General features: G+C 41.5%; 1 protein-coding gene across 1 annotated transcript in view; it reads left to right on the top strand.

Moving 5' to 3' along the window:
- LOC128715791 (uncharacterized) overlaps window positions 1-16,279 on the top strand; it is an 87,400-nt gene extending 71,121 nt beyond the window's left edge. Inside the window, exons 6-12 of the mRNA XM_053810706.1 lie at window positions 6,218-6,438; window positions 8,030-8,220; window positions 8,372-8,578; window positions 8,717-8,970; window positions 13,281-13,520; window positions 14,480-14,635; window positions 16,205-16,279. Of these exons, the coding sequence (XP_053666681.1) occupies window positions 6,218-6,438; window positions 8,030-8,220; window positions 8,372-8,578; window positions 8,717-8,970; window positions 13,281-13,520; window positions 14,480-14,635; window positions 16,205-16,279 (1,344 nt within the window). The remainder of the gene's footprint in view (window positions 1-6,217; window positions 6,439-8,029; window positions 8,221-8,371; window positions 8,579-8,716; window positions 8,971-13,280; window positions 13,521-14,479; window positions 14,636-16,204) is intronic.
- The last annotated feature ends 508 nt before the right edge of the window (window positions 16,280-16,787 follow it).

Genomic DNA, 16,787 nt, shown 5'->3' with positions numbered 1-16,787 from the left:
ACATGGGAGCATATTTTTTGGTCCTCCGAGGGCAACATAAAGTGTCAGCAGTGTAAGCTTTATGTGCTTTAGAAAACATTTTTTTCTCGCCGTTATCCCACCCTGCGTTCAATCTGTTATTCACCGGTTCATCATTCACTTTTTTCCCCCATAAAAAAGCTTAATAACCCTGCATTACTGCTTTGTTCAAAGGCTGTGCTTCACTATCGGCCTTGCTCAAACGAGAAGAGATTTATACTTATATTTGTCGCAAGTTTGTTTACTCGTTCTGAAGATGAAGATTTCTTGTGACTCTGGCTCTTGTAGAGAGGAAAGATTTGTGTTTGTGTTGTACTCTGCTTTGCGCGATAACATTGCCGCAAATATTTGTGAGCCGAAGCAACATGTGACTAACGATTTAATAGGATTGTCTTGCGTACACCAGCGACCCGTAGCATCATTAACCTTGTAAATCCTGCAATGCGCAAAGTACGCAATAAAAATGCAAGAAAAGATTTACTGAATTTATTGAAAATGCTTGTGCTCGTGCAATTTTTTGAGTGTGTGTGTATTTTGTGTTATTTTTGCTGAAGTTTATTATTAAACTAACGAATTCAAATAAATTGCTGCTAAAACCGCTCTTCATCGAGAATGAATTCGTCGGTGGAGGCGCATGGTCGTTTTTAATTTACTTAATAGAAAATACAACAATTAAATTATCATTGCTATCGAATCCATACTTCCTGTTGCTTTATTGCACGTCGATGATGCATCTGCTAAAAATTACTCAATAAACACACTTGAACATTTCACAGACACACTCACACTGTGCTTGTAACTCGAGGCACTAAGATTCAGCTTATCAAAAGCTTAATAAATTGTCAAAGGAATTATTCCTACTCCATTACCTATTTTACCATTACAATACCTTTGTTTGAATTCGATTGTTTGAATATGGGTTGAATAGGAATTACGCTTAAAGTATTGCAGAAGGAATAAACGGACGAACGTACAAGTTAGCAAAACGAATAATATTACTGTGGAACATAAATTTCTTGTCCCTTTTTAATTGTATTGCACTATAAATAATCATCATAATGTTGCGGTTTTGTCTGTCATGGTTCATGCATAAAATCCTGCCCCGCCCATCCAATCCCACCCACAATCAGCTCTCTCTCACCGACTGTAGCATAATAATTAATGCCTGTAACAAAACAATGACAGCGATGATCGTGGCCATGATAAAAAATATTAATAACACTGAAATATTACTCTGCCCGGGTGTGTATGTATGTGTGCGTGTGTAACGGTGGCTGCACCTGGACGCCGATCGGATTCTGTGACTCTCATTGGTAATGATCCCCCCACCCGCCGTGCCATCGCATTTGCAAAATGCAATCGTGTCACATGTGAACCTGCCGCCCTGCGCAAACCTTAAACACCGGATGCTGTGGTTGATGCGCGCTAAAACAAAACAAAAACAATCAAAAACCCCAACCCCACGGTTGTTCGGAAACAATCCGGAAACAAAAAATGCTCACACCATCGGCACCTTGACGCCTCTGTGTTTCTTTTCTTGCGTTGGCTATATGTTACGCTCGTGCCGGCCGCAACAGACATGAGACACCCGTGCTAGATCATTCAATAAAAATAATTTATGTCGATAATGATCTCGTAGTCCTGGACAAACCATGTTCGCTGCCGGTGAGTAAAGTAGTTTGACAAACCCCACTGACCATGAAGATCGCCGAGTGTCTTTCGACCTCTTCTCCCTCCACCAAACCCCTTTCCTTCCGATGTGCCTGCTGTGTATCTACGGCTCATCCTATTCACTGTGTTGTTTGGTTGAAGTCGCACCCTTAGCGCCGATCTACAGACAAGAACAGGCAATTGGTCGGCTGTAGCAACTGTTTTCTTTTTTATTTTGCGAAACCACATTACGATGCTGGATCAGTATTTTATACAACGCCTCAAGTAAGGGGAATGCACTCAAACCGTACTAGGTTCTTCTTCTACAACGGGCGAGCATTGCCGAGAAAAAAAACCAACTGGATTGGCTATATTTCGCATTCCTGTAAACATTTGTACTGAGGCCGACCACATATTTGAATCCTCCCTGGTCTACAAGAATGATTACCTATGGTATGCACGCTTAAAAGAAGTGTTTTACTAACAAGTTTTGTACCCACACGCATGTAATTATGAAGATATTAAAGTCTTCTAACTAACGCTTTCATCATCCCTCAATAATCAGAAAACTGCCCCACCGGCTTTGTACAACTTGATGCCTTACTTTTAAGTGCCAAATAAATAACATTTTACCAGCATAGCCTTGTTTGTGTTGGGCGTCTAGCAAAAGAAATCACAGACCTCCGTTACAATTTTCCCTATGCATTAACAAACGATGATATAAAGATCGTAATGCCGGCAATAAAAAGAATGTCCTCTGTTAAGGAGGAACTCTGTCACACTCGCTCAAAACCGCACCAAATGTGTCCTCATATACGCAACCCAACATTATCGACGTTATCAAGTTTACGGCCATTTTCTTGCCGAAGACTATCATCATCCACTTCGTAACACTTTTAGTTTGAGCAGTTGTGAAAAGAAAATTGTTTTCACAGTGCGGCAACCCGGGGCAGCCCGGTAGTTTCAAAGGCAAGTATTGCCTGTTTGGCCCAATCATTCCCTTGGCGACCATTGGAAGCTTTGTCAGAGCCCATTTCTTAGATAAATTTTCATCTTTATTCGTTTTCGATTTCACTCTTCCGCTTCATTTCGGTAACGCTTCTGATTCTCCCCGCCGGTGCGATGTAACGAAGCAAAATTTAGTGGCCATCCATTCGTGTTCCGCTGCTCTCCTGCCACACGGAACGATGGGATTTGAAAGAAGGCTTCGGTAGGTTGGGAAAAGTTAGTCCTTTTAGTAGCTCCATAACGATTCACTGCAGGATAGCTGGGGAACTATCGAAGGAGCGAGTAACGGAAGCATCTTTTCAAATTGAAGAACCCTCGCAAACCGGATCGATGGTTACACACACTCTCTAGGACGTTTTTTGGTGTGCCAATGGATAGGACCTTAGCAACAACAACAAAAAAAGTTGGAAAAACCTTCGCCCGTAGCAATCGCGTCGAATACAGTCTTGACAGTCGAACGGATGCGAGCGGCATCTACGTAAAAGTTCTCCACTCGGAAAGGAAGAGGCTGTATCCGTTTTGGATTTTTAATGATTTTGTTCACATTTTATTGAGTCGATCAGTTTCGTACAAGTAGCTTCGGGAAATGGGCACATTTTGTACCAACCAATTTGTTTGTACCAATGGGCGCACGGAACATATTTTTCTTTCAGTTATTGGACAATGTAGAAGCTCATGAGGGACACTGAAATTGGCATGTAATCGCATACAGCATTTATAATACTTTATTTTTTAAATTACAATCCCAAAGGGTGAACATCACGTAAACCATACTTTCGGCTTGGACAGTGTTATACTATCGATCGTTCTTTTTATTTCGTACCACGAATGATTGGCAGCTGGGTTCTATGGAAACTTCAAAACCATAGCTTCTGAGTGACACACTCTAAATCAATTATGTTATGTCGATCCTAATAAACCCTTTGTCAATGTTGCCAATAAATTTTGTTCGTCACCTCTTAACAGATACAACGTGCGCTTCGTTGGTTTTGGTGTTTTTTTTATGTATCAAGAATATTTCCTGCAAAGATATTAGGCGAATGAGTACTAAGCTGTATTAAAGCTAAGTAACTGCAACAATATAATTTACCTACAGATCTACACAGGGCCAATTATCTACTTACCGCTAGCAATAAATCACATAAATTAACTTAATTTTAGCCCAACCGCCCCATCTTTGTACCCAACGATCCCTTATCAGCTTAGACCAAGTTTTCTTGGCCAGTAATTAACATGAAGATATTTATCAGTAGCACGTAGACAAAAGTAGTAGCCTTTTTTTATCGCGTTGCCCCTTTAGCCATTCTCCAGTGGTATTTTTCTGTGGAAATCGTCCAATCCAATACACAGCGGGACCATAAAAAACATCCTTAAACCTGCATCAGCTTTTCTTTTCATATTAAGAAGATTATCCTTTTGTTTTGATACCGATAAGCCGGAATTTTGGGATTCATTACGTTACTTTTGCGTTAAAACACACTCAATCCCATGAGCTCCAAGCACAAATAACGATACAATGGTTTCGGTATCGGTTCAGCCCCTCCCACCAACCCTCCCCCTCCCTCGAAAACCCGTACGTGGTGGCACGTTTACCGTGCGCGTACGCATAGCCTTTCACTACAGATAATGGGAAATTTCGAATGGAAAAGGTATCTGTTTTTCGACTAGGATCACTTTGCATTCGTGCTAAAATATTTGCGCCACTGGAGATTTAGCGTATCGCGTATCAAAACCACCTTGCGGTCGGGATGTTACACGGATACACTTGTAGGTGTATCCTTGGGACGGTAATAAATTTCTGTCGATTTATGGAGGCAACCGAGCAGCGTGGCAAAGTGTAGGCAAATTCCTGCTTGATTTGTTGGTTTGACTTAAGGACCGAGAAAAAGGGTGCTAATAGGATTACTGTCCCAAACGATGATTACATACTTGGTACCGAAAATACCTTGTGCACAAACAAATGTGATCATATATTTCCGAACGATTAGTAGTTCCAGCAGAAGTGTTTTGTTTGAATTTGGGACGTAAAAGTTATCTCTGAATTGAATAGATAACCGAAAGATTTCAGTTTATCAGGGAAATTGAATTTCGTGCATCACTAAATATTGCATTATTCGTCCAGGTGCTGTAGTTTAAAAACAAGCAAGGTATACGATTCCAATGTAGTCACCTTCAGAAGAAATACTCATTTAATTTTACCTCACCTGCCCAATTACGGTGCAGATAGTTAGTGATTCAACGTATCTCACACTATTTGCTCGTAAAAGCCAGCAGTTATATACATCAACTGACTGTCTTGTCTACCGGGGGGGTTGAGTAAAATGAAGCAGTAAATATGGTTGCATGTTGTTACTCCATCATAATTTAGCCCCTATTCTGAATAGTGGAAGGAACATGGAATATATCAACTTTGCACTCAAATAAAGCCAACCATAATAAAGTTCCAGAGTCAACAGTACATGCGAAAGGCTTCGTGCAAGTGAAATAGTTTATTACACGAAAGGTGCAACCGTACGGCACATCAACAACACCTCAACCAGCATGTGAAACCGTACTGAATGCATTTCTGTTCGACCTCGGCCTTTGCAACCTGGACGTCTGGATGGCCAAAAGGGATAACGATGCTCGTGATATAATTCCACATGAAGTCTGTGCTGTAGTGCCCGGTCACTGCCAAATGATCGTACCCGTACCATGATTACTCTAAGGAATTTTCACGCCATTAGTATTTTGTCAGGTGCACTGGCCACTGAACGTTTGCATTAACTTTTTTTCATCGCGAGTTCGTGTGGTACTGTATCTCATAATTCTTGCCCATAAAACCAATCCCACCGATTACTCTAACTTTTGCTTGCGTGTATACTCATTAGACGATGGATGGGTTTGACCTAATTGCCAAGTTTAATAAGACAGAGTGTAGCACTTGTTCAATTTTACGCTGCAATCGATAAATATTTTACTAAGCAAATCATAAAAGACTGTAACGTTCGGTACACAGTAACAACGTTCATTAAGCTAAGCTATGTTTTTGTGTTTTTTTTAATTAACCGTAAATAGTTTAACAAATTTAATTTGCATTATAAAAATACAATCAACAACATAATCAACCAGTTAAAAATCAAATCAAACACATAAGTATGGTTATAATCCTTCGTTCAATGTTCAGAAACTAATTCTTAACAAACATCACTAATTTCGATTTGTCGTATTATCGTTATTATTATCGTATTTTCGTTTGCCTTACTAATGATAAATATTTTACTATAGTAAATTATTGTCCCTTGTTATTCTTTACCACATTCAAGCGTTCAAACATGTTCAAAGTTTAAAATCTAACATAAAATAGAAGTGCCGCATAATATCTTTCATTTCATTTATGGAATTTGTTTGATATTTTCCTTCCTATTTTTTTACACTGTTCGATTTTCCAACATTCATTCGCTCGTGTAATGCCCGATGGCAAAATGAAATCAATCTAAAATGTCCAAAAAAAGCAACTCATTACTAAACTTAAACTTTACCTCACCGCTCCGACGAAAAGGTACATCCCTGTGGACGTTACCGTCACAATACGGTCGTGTTCATCCTGGCGAAGGAGTATAATCTGAAAAATCTCCGCACCATCCATCGATTGGATCGGCTCACGTCCGGATTGCTGCTGTTTGGGCGCAGTCCCAAGAAGGCCCGCCAAATGGAGCACCAGATTCGGAATCGGCAGGTGCAGAAAGAGTACATCTGCCGGGTGGAAGGCGAATTTCCAGAGTAAGTATCGCAATGTTTTCGACGGGGCAAGCAGTGGATAAGACCGAGCAAGTGGAGTCAGTGCTGAAAGATGCAAAGTGATTGCAATCTCACATGCGCATCATCCACGTCCGTTCAATCAATCGTCTTGTGCTAATCGGATAAACGGGTTCAGATGCAGATACTGAGAACCAACAGTTCTGCCGTTGTGTGATTACACATAAGATGAATTAGCTGTTGGTGAAGTAGATTGGGACTGTGATTCGAAATCTGATTGAAAAGTAAATCCTGCGAAATCTCCCAGCCTGGGAGCGAAATCACCCAGCCTGTTTTAAGCCGAAAAAGAAATACGACATTCAATTAAGTTGACAATCAAGGCACTCGTTTTTGTGTTTTTGTACTCTTAAAACATCAACGGATTAAAGCAATGTATAGAAATCTGAAAATTGTATCACTAACCCTTCACGCTCAACTAGATCAATGGTATAAAGTTTGTTTTACTGAAAATACAATCGAGTTTTTTGCTTGTTTGTCAGAAAAAGTTTGATCACAATCAAGCTAAGACAAAATAATCCCACTTCTGCATAGATTATCTGTTATCTTTAAAATTAATTAGATAGCCATCAGCCTTAAACGATTCGTAATTACATCAGACCGATAGTATACAATAACAAAGTCCACCCAAATGACTGATGTTTCGCCGATATGTTAATTACAATTAAATTAAATTGTTGATTTTTACATCAAACGGCTTTCACTCTCGCTCCGAAAAGGTGGTACAATTGAATGTGCTATTCTCTACGAGGTTTGGTCATCGTTTAACGTAAATACTGTACAAACGCAATCTTTTCAACACAGCGTGTACACCGTAGGAGGTCCTAAACCACACACATTCTAGCCTCGACCTCGATATTCTATCGTTAGGGATTTTTTTTGCCGGCTTATAAGGATTCCAATTATGTGAGTTAACTGATAGCGGTGGTCGCACTAACAGGGACTGTGAATGCTTACGATGCTGAAAGCTTCCAAGACCGGCACGGTTAGTCCTTGAAAGGAAACACACTATGCTTCATCGAGCGAGACAAACACTAATGGATGCTGGCGACGTTCGGCCCTACGCCCGGTCCTGGCCATCGTTTGGATGAATCCGACGGTGTGACATGTAACGAGGGCAATTCTTAAGACTTCTTGTGAATCTTCCGCGAGTGATAGAAAACTGTGTCATGTTAGTCTTACCTCAGCGCACCGCCCAAGTGCTCGTGCTCGATATATGTGTGTGTGTGTGTTTGCGGGTTCTGTTTGATTGAAACAGCAAAGCAAGGGAAAGAAAAACGAATCGACCACCCGCTGTGGACTTTTCTGCGTGACTATGACATCAGCTGATCAATGGTTCGTTGAAGTCGTAGTTAAGGGAAGTATCTGCAAAGCAGACAAGATTAGGGGAACCTTCAATTCCTGCTGCGTTTGTTGAGTGATGTAAGGTTGCACAGGGACCTAGAGTGCTGCCGGATGTCCGACCGGATGGACGGATGGAATTGATTCAGTTTTAGTTTGACTTTCGTGCTATCCTTGCATCACACACTTATTCACGATTTTTTTCCTCTTTTTTCAGTGGCATCATCGAGTGCAAGGAGCCAATCGAGGTAGTCAGCTACAAGATCGGTGTGTGCAAGGTTTCCCCCAAGGGTAAGGAATGTACGACCACATTCCAGAAGCTCGGTTTCAACGGCAGCAGCAGTGTCGTCCTGTGCAAACCCCTCACTGGTCGCATGCACCAGATTAGGGTGCATCTGCAATATCTCGGTAGGTACTCTGTCCCATTCCCTCGGTGCTACTTGTTTGCACACCATGAATCAATTTCATCACGACTTGGTGTTGCTCCATGACGCCTACCAGCATAAGGCTTTATCTCATGCGCTCTTTTCCTTTCTCGCTCCCCGCTGACCACCGATAGGCTACCCGGTAGTGAACGATCCTCTGTACAACCACGATGTGTTCGGTCCGGCCAAGGGTCGTGGTGGCGATATTGGTGGCAAAAGTGACGAGCAGCTGGTGAAGGATCTGATCAATATTCACAATGCAGAAAATTGGCTCGGTATCGACGGTGACTCCGAACTGTCAATGTTTAAACCGATGAAAAACGATCTGGACGATGTGAAAGGTAAGCGCGCCGGTATTGGGTGGCAGCATTTTTTTTTATTTGCTTCCCACCAACCAGCAACCATTGTCCCGTTGGATAATGGATCACTGTGAACATCATTCACTGATTGCATCAACGTGTACTATTTCTGGCCTACAGGACAAATACTGTCGGACGATGACTCGGAAAGTGTATCTCGTGAGGCATCACCCTGCTCGGAAAGTCCACGACCCGTATCGCTCGGCAGCGAAAGTCCCCATGAGAATATGTGCGCCTCGATGCTGGTTCCTAATACACTGTGCGCGGTTAGCAGCACTGGTATTAGCACGAACACTAGTACCGGCAATAGCAACAGTGCCGTCAGTGCGGTGGGAACCAACACCATCATGTGCAGTCGGATGCAGTCCCAAAAGGTAATTAAAATAGGCACATGCTTACTTTAGCACTCAGATATTGACATTCTTTTAGAACCGTGAAGAAATCATTCATATATATTCACCACCCTTAAATGGATAGATACATTTTGTTGTATTTACTTTGATGTCTTAATTTTTTATGAAAATTTGAACTTAACGGAAATAACCAATTTGTTTAGAAAGACGTTTCAATCCTATTTTTCTGACCGGGAATAGTGAAGTTTTAACTGTTTGCAGTTCAAATTGATTCATTAATAACGGATAGCTATCTCAACCTGAACCTGTATGGGTTGAAGATATTCGCAAAATGTCGAAGTAACTAAATATTTGCAACACTCAAGCTACAGAAGGTGATAAACACGCTAAATTCTAAACACAAACATGAACAACCAAAAGTGATGCCGCCGTGCTAGCACCTCAGTGACGCACTTGCGAGATTTGCTCATTTAATTTTTAAATAATAAGAGTAATTCGATTTTCGAGGTTCATTAAAAACTTTGCCTGCGCCGCAGCTTGTTCACTAAACCTAATCGTGATATCAGCTCCCGGAAGGAATGGAAAAACTTTTTGTTATCGTGATACGAAGATAATCATTCGTTTCCCATGCGAAACTGTTCACATTTATAGCTTGGGGGAGAGAAAGAGAGTAAAAGAAAAAGGAAGCGAAACAGATTTTGTTGAAAAATCGTAGAATTTGTCGTTTTATCGGGTTTTGTCTATAAGCGCCAGTGGTTTGTTCAACAGCTGTTATATGGGGTTTAAAGTTGGGGAGCGTATTAAGTTGTTCATCGTAGTAGTTAAACAAGCAAACGGTACATTTTGTATTCTAACCGACCTCTCAGAATTTTCAAGGTGATTCTCGAGTGCATTTCGGATATTTTCCGAGGTATTTCGGAGCTACCGTCCTTATATTTGCAGAACTGTGACCTATACCATTTATTTTATTTATAGTATTATAAAGGTTTTTTTTCCGGTATGTGCTCTTTTTGTTTCCGATAGAACCGCCGTGGCAGTGTTTTTCACCACCCATAAATGAATCTTTTTGTCTATTCCATTCTTTCTGTTGCCGTTGCCATCATCTTCTGGCATTTCACTCGGTCGTCGTAATAGCAGGAGAGGAAATTAAATTAAATACCAGCAGTATCACACTTCACTTCGGCCTCCGGCGCTGGCACGATTCTACCCCTACGGTGCGCAACTGAATTCGTAATGGTTTGCTCTTTTATTCCGGTGATAGTTCTGGCACTGACAGTCGCGCCCGGACCGATAAGATGCCAGCCCTTGTCATGTCCAACCTGTTGAAAACTCTACCCGCTCGATGCGGCGAAACCGTGTACTTTGCCGAGTAGACTGTTGAACTATTTCAATGATAATGATCTGGAAATGCCATCACCATTTATGATTGCGGAGTAATATCTTATCGGAATAAACGAGCAAACATAAAATAATACGCTGAAAATGGCAGTTTGGACACAGCGAATCCTTTTCGCGGAATAGTAATGCTACAGCAACACAAGAACGCTGCGGGCCAGATAAGCGATGTTTTTTTTTGCTTTACGGATGATAGATGAAGAATGGATTTCATGTTGTTCAGTGCGTATTATTTGTTCCCCTTGTTGGTGCAACCATGCGGGTATACCACGAATTTTAGGAACACACACTTAATGTTGAGTTCTTGTATTCTGCAAAACTAATTCAAACTTGTGCCGTCATAAAATAGAACCCATTTTAATTATAATGCTATTTTGTTTGAACGGAAAACCGTACCAATTGAATTTATTAGTGTTGCTGAAATAGTGTAGCATTGTTTAAATATAGAAATCAAGTCCTCACACAGTTCACCAATTTATATCAAATTTTATTTTGAGAGAAAAGAAACTGTCTATGACAACATGTAGCAATGATAAGAAACGTAGTGATTTGATAACCAACGCTATGATTTATTCATTTCATTCATTTATGAAGTGCCCAAAGATTTTCAAAGAACATTCTACCATTTACTCAACCCACCGTCACCGATTCCTGCATCGATTCGGTTTATGTGACTTTAAGAAAGCTGCAATCATCAGACACTCATAACGCTTCACGGTACCGAACGGCAGACAGTCGCATTTAGCGAACATTGTGTGTGTATTTCTTATCTCCGCCACAGGCGTCATACGCACGAATTATAATGATGTTTATTCAGCTTGAGCAAATAGAAATGAAGCAGAACAGTGAAATCATTGATGTTAATTAGGCTTAAATTAGTATCTCGTTTTGGTAGCAGTATGCAGCAAAACGATAGTTTTGTAATCTATGTAAGCGCCATGGCATCTAATTCTCGCATTCATTGTGATAACTGTAAGTAGTAAGTGTAAGAAACGTAAGGAAGTGTCGAAATACCTTTAACATAATTGTCTGGCAGCGAGTTTAATTACTGCAAGCTCAAAAACATTGTCTGCGCTAAACAGTTTACCTCTAAATACCCTATTATCCTTGAGTCAATCATCTAATGAGGCTTACGGAAGAACACCTAAATGTCCGTCTCCATTTATGATAATTCCACTGATAATCAGCGTATTAGTCTTTCTCGAATTGATTGCTGCGTGAAGCGCAATGGTGCAGTTGCGCAGAAAATTCACTAATTTGCTGCCCTTGGAAAGCGATACGTTTTCCACCACTTCCCGGACCAAACATTACAGTACACAATGTTGCGAGATGGTGACCCGAATCGTGGAGAAGCGAAAGTTCTTCGTGCTGCATTATGCAACGGTTTGCGTAATTTACTGAGCAGCATAAAATCTCGCCAGCACATAATTAATCCCCATTTCCATTAATCTCGCTTAAGGTGTGTGCTAAAAGGAAATTTGAATTAGTACCTGTGCATATGCTGCTCACCGTTACGACGATATGTGTGTGCATCTCTTTTATGCTGCCCAGTTTATGTCCCCGGTTAGCGCGTCCATTGATAACGGAGGAAGATAATTTGTTTGTTTAATGATATTCCTGGTGGCATTACTAATTCGATTGCCCATTCATTAGCAATGGCCACGGTGCCGGCGGGGGCGATGTTCCATTTCCGAACTTTTCACCCGAGGTGCTGGATGCCGGATTCTACCACCAGGGAGTTTTTTTTTAGTAGCGTCCAATCTCGCTAGACTGGAATGAACGGAATGTACTTCCAAATTGTAAAATTTGCAGGCTTTTGTAACATTAGCTCCATAACAGTCCTGCTGTATGTTGAGTGTTCCTGTGGATGTGGGTGGCACCAGTTTGCTAAATGAATGCTTTGCTTACCATCTGGCTAAGCTACAAACGATGGGACCGAATCGAGAAACGGGTGAAAACCACCCATTTACAACCAAAATCTAATATTAAAGAGGGTTTATTGCATTTTCGGCAATTTGCTACGATATTATTTCACTACTAACACGTAACCTGATTAGTATCTCATTATAAATAGATACTGACAATCCGGCCTCGGCATCCGGCCGTTCAAAAAACCGGCCGTTGCCTTACATTAAAAGGGTAAACGGAAAGGGTGCATTGCTCCAATGTTACCCCCTCAACCAGGTTTCACCGTTTCGGTCGCGTAAACCATTCGGTTCACCATTCGTTGAGGGATTTATGAGCCATTTGGGGACCTGGTGCCGGGTGTCCGGAGCTTTGCAATATTCAATTTAAATCCAGCCAAAGTGCATACCGACAACAGTTGCAGTTGGTTGGTTGTGTTCCACACACACACATTCTCTCTCTCAGTAGGGTTGGTCGAAATCTCGATATTTTCGCTTTTGGAGTGCTTTTTGTTTTAACTCACGAGTGTGGAAAAGTAGAACAAACTGCACTAAACCGTGACCATTATGACTCGATGCTAGTTGTTCTGCCCGTGGCCGAATAGAATAGAAAGGCGAAAGGTTAACGGGTGCCCACCGGTAACCACCGGTTTAGTGGTTATTTATACTAATTTTCACCAATCCATTGGTTGGTTCTGCTTCGGCAACAATGGCGGCATGTGCTCTGGACTGTTCCAATGTTGGTATGTTCAAATCTGTTTACCCAAGCCACATTGTGTCCTGGTTTGTACGTTTAAAGAATGCCACCAAATGAAAGGAGGATCTGCCTGGTGCTACCATCTTTTTGAAGCAAAACGGCACAGTTTGTGTGTGTCCGGACCACATAGAAACATGAGGCAAAACATTTGCTTTATAAAAAGGATCTCATCGGCTCTTATCTAGAAAATCTCCTCCTGTTTCACTCTTCAACGTTCGACCCGCCTCATATTAGACCATAGATTTTCATAATGAAATTTATGTATGTGTTCACAGCGGAAACCAAAATCAGCTTGGGAATGCACGAAACGTGCCACTACTCCGTCCCCAACCTTGGCAGCCGCAGCACCCATCGCTCAGGTTGATGATGCAGGAACAGCATTTGAAGAGTGCAACAAATTGGCAACAGTACCAACGAGTGTTGCCATTGCTGGCAGTGCTGTTGCTGGTACTACTTCTGCTGCTGTTACTGCTACTACTGCCGCTGCTGTGGCCATTGATGCTACTGGTGCTAATGTGAGTTTCAGCTAGGCTGCACCAAAGTGTTTCGGCTTTTCCCCAAAAACGTACACATAGATTGCTTAACCTGTAACCCTTCCACCTACAACAACATCGCGTAACCCCAGTGCCAACCACCATGTACAGCAATGGTACCGGTACTCATTTCATGTCAGTGTGGTACTACTATTCCCAATCCTCGCGTCTGCCTGCATCCGACCGGTCCGGCATCTTTGGGTTTGGTCCGAACCGAGTCCGACTCATAGGCTGGTTGCAGCGTGTGTGACGAGAAGCAGCAGCGGCGAATTATTAAGTTTAAAAATGCATTAACCAAAATTGCTTCCTTGGCATCCCTAATCTTTCATGATAGTTGCTGAATCATCTAATCACCGAATCCAATTATCGGTTTGCGTTTCTTCCTTCGCGTATGTTCGAAAGGCAGCATTTTGTGTGCTACCCAACACCTACGTAGTATCCTTCATGTGTTTTTCCTCACTAATCCGCAACCCTCCCGGTCGGTTTGTTGTGATAGCTTACCCGGCCACTGCATAGTCCCTTAATCCTGTCGTAGCTTTACCAGTACCAGGCTACAGCATCGCATTAACAAGTGTGTCTTGTAGCAAGAGAGTGTCCGTTTGTTTCACACGTACGTTTGAACGGTATCAAATCAAACAAGTTGACCCTCCACCTAAAGGAATGTTGTACTGCACGCGTGTGTTTGTCTGTACATACAAATATCATTTAGAAGGTTTAGTGTGTGATTGTGTGTTTGTTTTGCGAGAAGATGTTCTACTTTATTGTTATCCTCCAATATAAGCGCCCATAAGCTCTCAGTATAAAGCAAAGCGTTTGTTTGGTTTTTTTTTATTGTTACGATAACCAATGTCCCGCGCCAAGTGTGTGTTTTTTTCTTTCACTTGCTGGTTATTCATTTTTTTATCGCTTTATTTTGTCTTTCTTTCGGAACCAACCCACAGGTTACCGTCGCCACCCAAACAGGACACGAATCGCCCGACTTAGCCTTTAATCCCGATAAAATGACAACCGACAAACACTGCTACGAATGCAAAGTGCGCTACCGGGACCCGAAGCCACAGGATTTGGTCATGTATCTGCACGCCTGGAAGTACAAGGTAAGTGGGTGGCGAATGTTGTAGGTTTTTAATGATATTAATGATAACGATTATATTACCGTGCGCGAAATGTTTGTTGGTGAATAATAATTAATACAAGGTTTAATTGTGTAATGTTTGGTTTTTGGTTGCAACGTATATGCTCTGTTGCGAACATGCGAGCTTTCTTTATTCGGTTTTAATAAATAATTCATTTCTTTTGTACCCCAGATGGCAAAAAGGTTAATGGATTGGTAGATTAACTATGGACGCTACCTCTCGTTTCGTTTCTATTCACTTGAGCTATTTAAAAAAAAAAACAACGTAAAGTCATTGTGCCACGGTAACACATTTCCCGGCCCCACTATACAACAATGTGCACGTTCATTTCCGCATTATCATCCGGGAATACGGTTCCGAATGACGGTAAAGAATAAATTTATTAAATCAACAACCCATGCACAATGATGATTTAAATTCTTCATTTACACTCCTTGGGAGCTAGGGTGAAGGTGGATAAAAAAAAAGAACCCTGGAGAGAAAATTAAGCAGCTCTCTCGGACACCACGGCGACACATTCGCGTGTCACGGATGACGTGCACGTCTGTCGTGAATATGAAAAGGGATAACGCAAGCAAATGCTTCGTGCTCTCGACGGGTTTTACTGAATTGTTCGCTTATCATCACCGTGGCTACCGTATATCCATCATGACACTCGCCGCCCTGTAATCCTCATCTTCCTCTCTGTCCCCGTTGGAACGCATGTTTGCGCCATTTGTACGAATAACCAGCTGATGACCAGCTTTGTGGTTTCCCGCCGTAGAATTGTGTTTTGTTTCATTATGTTTTTTTTTTGTTGCCTTCGTACATTTCGATGTCATTTCAGTTGGCCACTCATTTTGCGCACACGTAATGTCAGCCGGTGGTTAAACGATTTGCTGCCAAGAATGGAATACAGCGCTGCCCGCAATGGCAGCAGGAAATTATCATTTCACATACATTTTTTTATGCGCGGTCACATTGGCGGAAAATCCAAACGGATACCGTTCGCATCATAAGCATGTCCATGAGTTCGTTTTTTTTTCGCCATTCTTCCGTGCTGTTTAATCACCATTCTCTAGCACATTTTAATGTCATACGCTCTCGTTGGGGAAGTTGGACAAAACCATTGGACAACCATTGGTAGTAATCTCTGGCTATCGCGGCACATGTCTGATGACTAAGTTGAAAACAAAACCCAGATGGTTCCACTAATCCTTTCTGTAGCTCCGGCACAAACAAATGTCGTCTAATGTGTGCACTATGATGGATCGTAATTCGCAATCATCAAGAGCAGAATTTTATGCTCGTTTCAAAGCCCCACAGTAATTGGTACAATCTGTGGAATGTTTGATCACACGTCATAAAAATGTGATCAAATACGACCAATAAATAGTGAGATTTTTATTAGACAACTACTGACAATCAAATGGATCAAAAGCTCATAAGATACTCATTCTCCTAAATATGTATTAATTACTACTAAGCTGCAACTTAGTCGCATACGCAACTAATAGTGTGTTTGTTTCCTCTTCTATTCCTTTTTTGCAGGGTCCTGGCTGGGAGTACGAAACGGAACTACCGGAATGGGCTAGAGTGGACTGGCACGATAATGAATTTGAGTAGGGATTAGGAGGGCACGCGAATAACTTTTCAGTTTGCACGTGGTAAATATAGCCTCAAAACGCAAGCTGTACGAAATCCGATGGCAAATGGAAGGCAAAACTGTGACCAAAACACGTGTGATTTCAAACATTGTGTTCTACGTAACGTAAGTCGACGTACGACTACTATAAAAAAAAAACATGAATCACAATTTAGCGAAGAAAAAAAGACACAAACCGAATGGATCAAATTGCACCCCGTAAAGGATAGCGCAGCGTGTGAAAGATTCTGAAGCTTCAAAATAGTAGGGATATTTTTGTTAAGAATGTTCATAACAAACACAATAACACAACTGGAACCAATCGCAGAAGAAAAGCCGCACGCACATGAAACCACACAAGAAGGACAGAAAAAGTTTTACCAAAACCATAAATCAAAACTGGAAAAGAATGAGGCGTGCGTGTGTGTGTGTGTGTGTGTATCCCTATTTACATACAATATATTAACAAACGTTCAATGAAGCGGCAGT

This window comes from Anopheles marshallii, chromosome 3, assembly GCF_943734725.1.
Source record: "Anopheles marshallii chromosome 3, idAnoMarsDA_429_01, whole genome shotgun sequence".
NCBI classification, from domain to species: domain Eukaryota; kingdom Metazoa; phylum Arthropoda; class Insecta; order Diptera; family Culicidae; genus Anopheles; species Anopheles marshallii.
The sequence above is the reverse complement of the archived record's forward strand: the minus strand, read 5'-3'. Positions and strand labels throughout refer to the sequence as shown.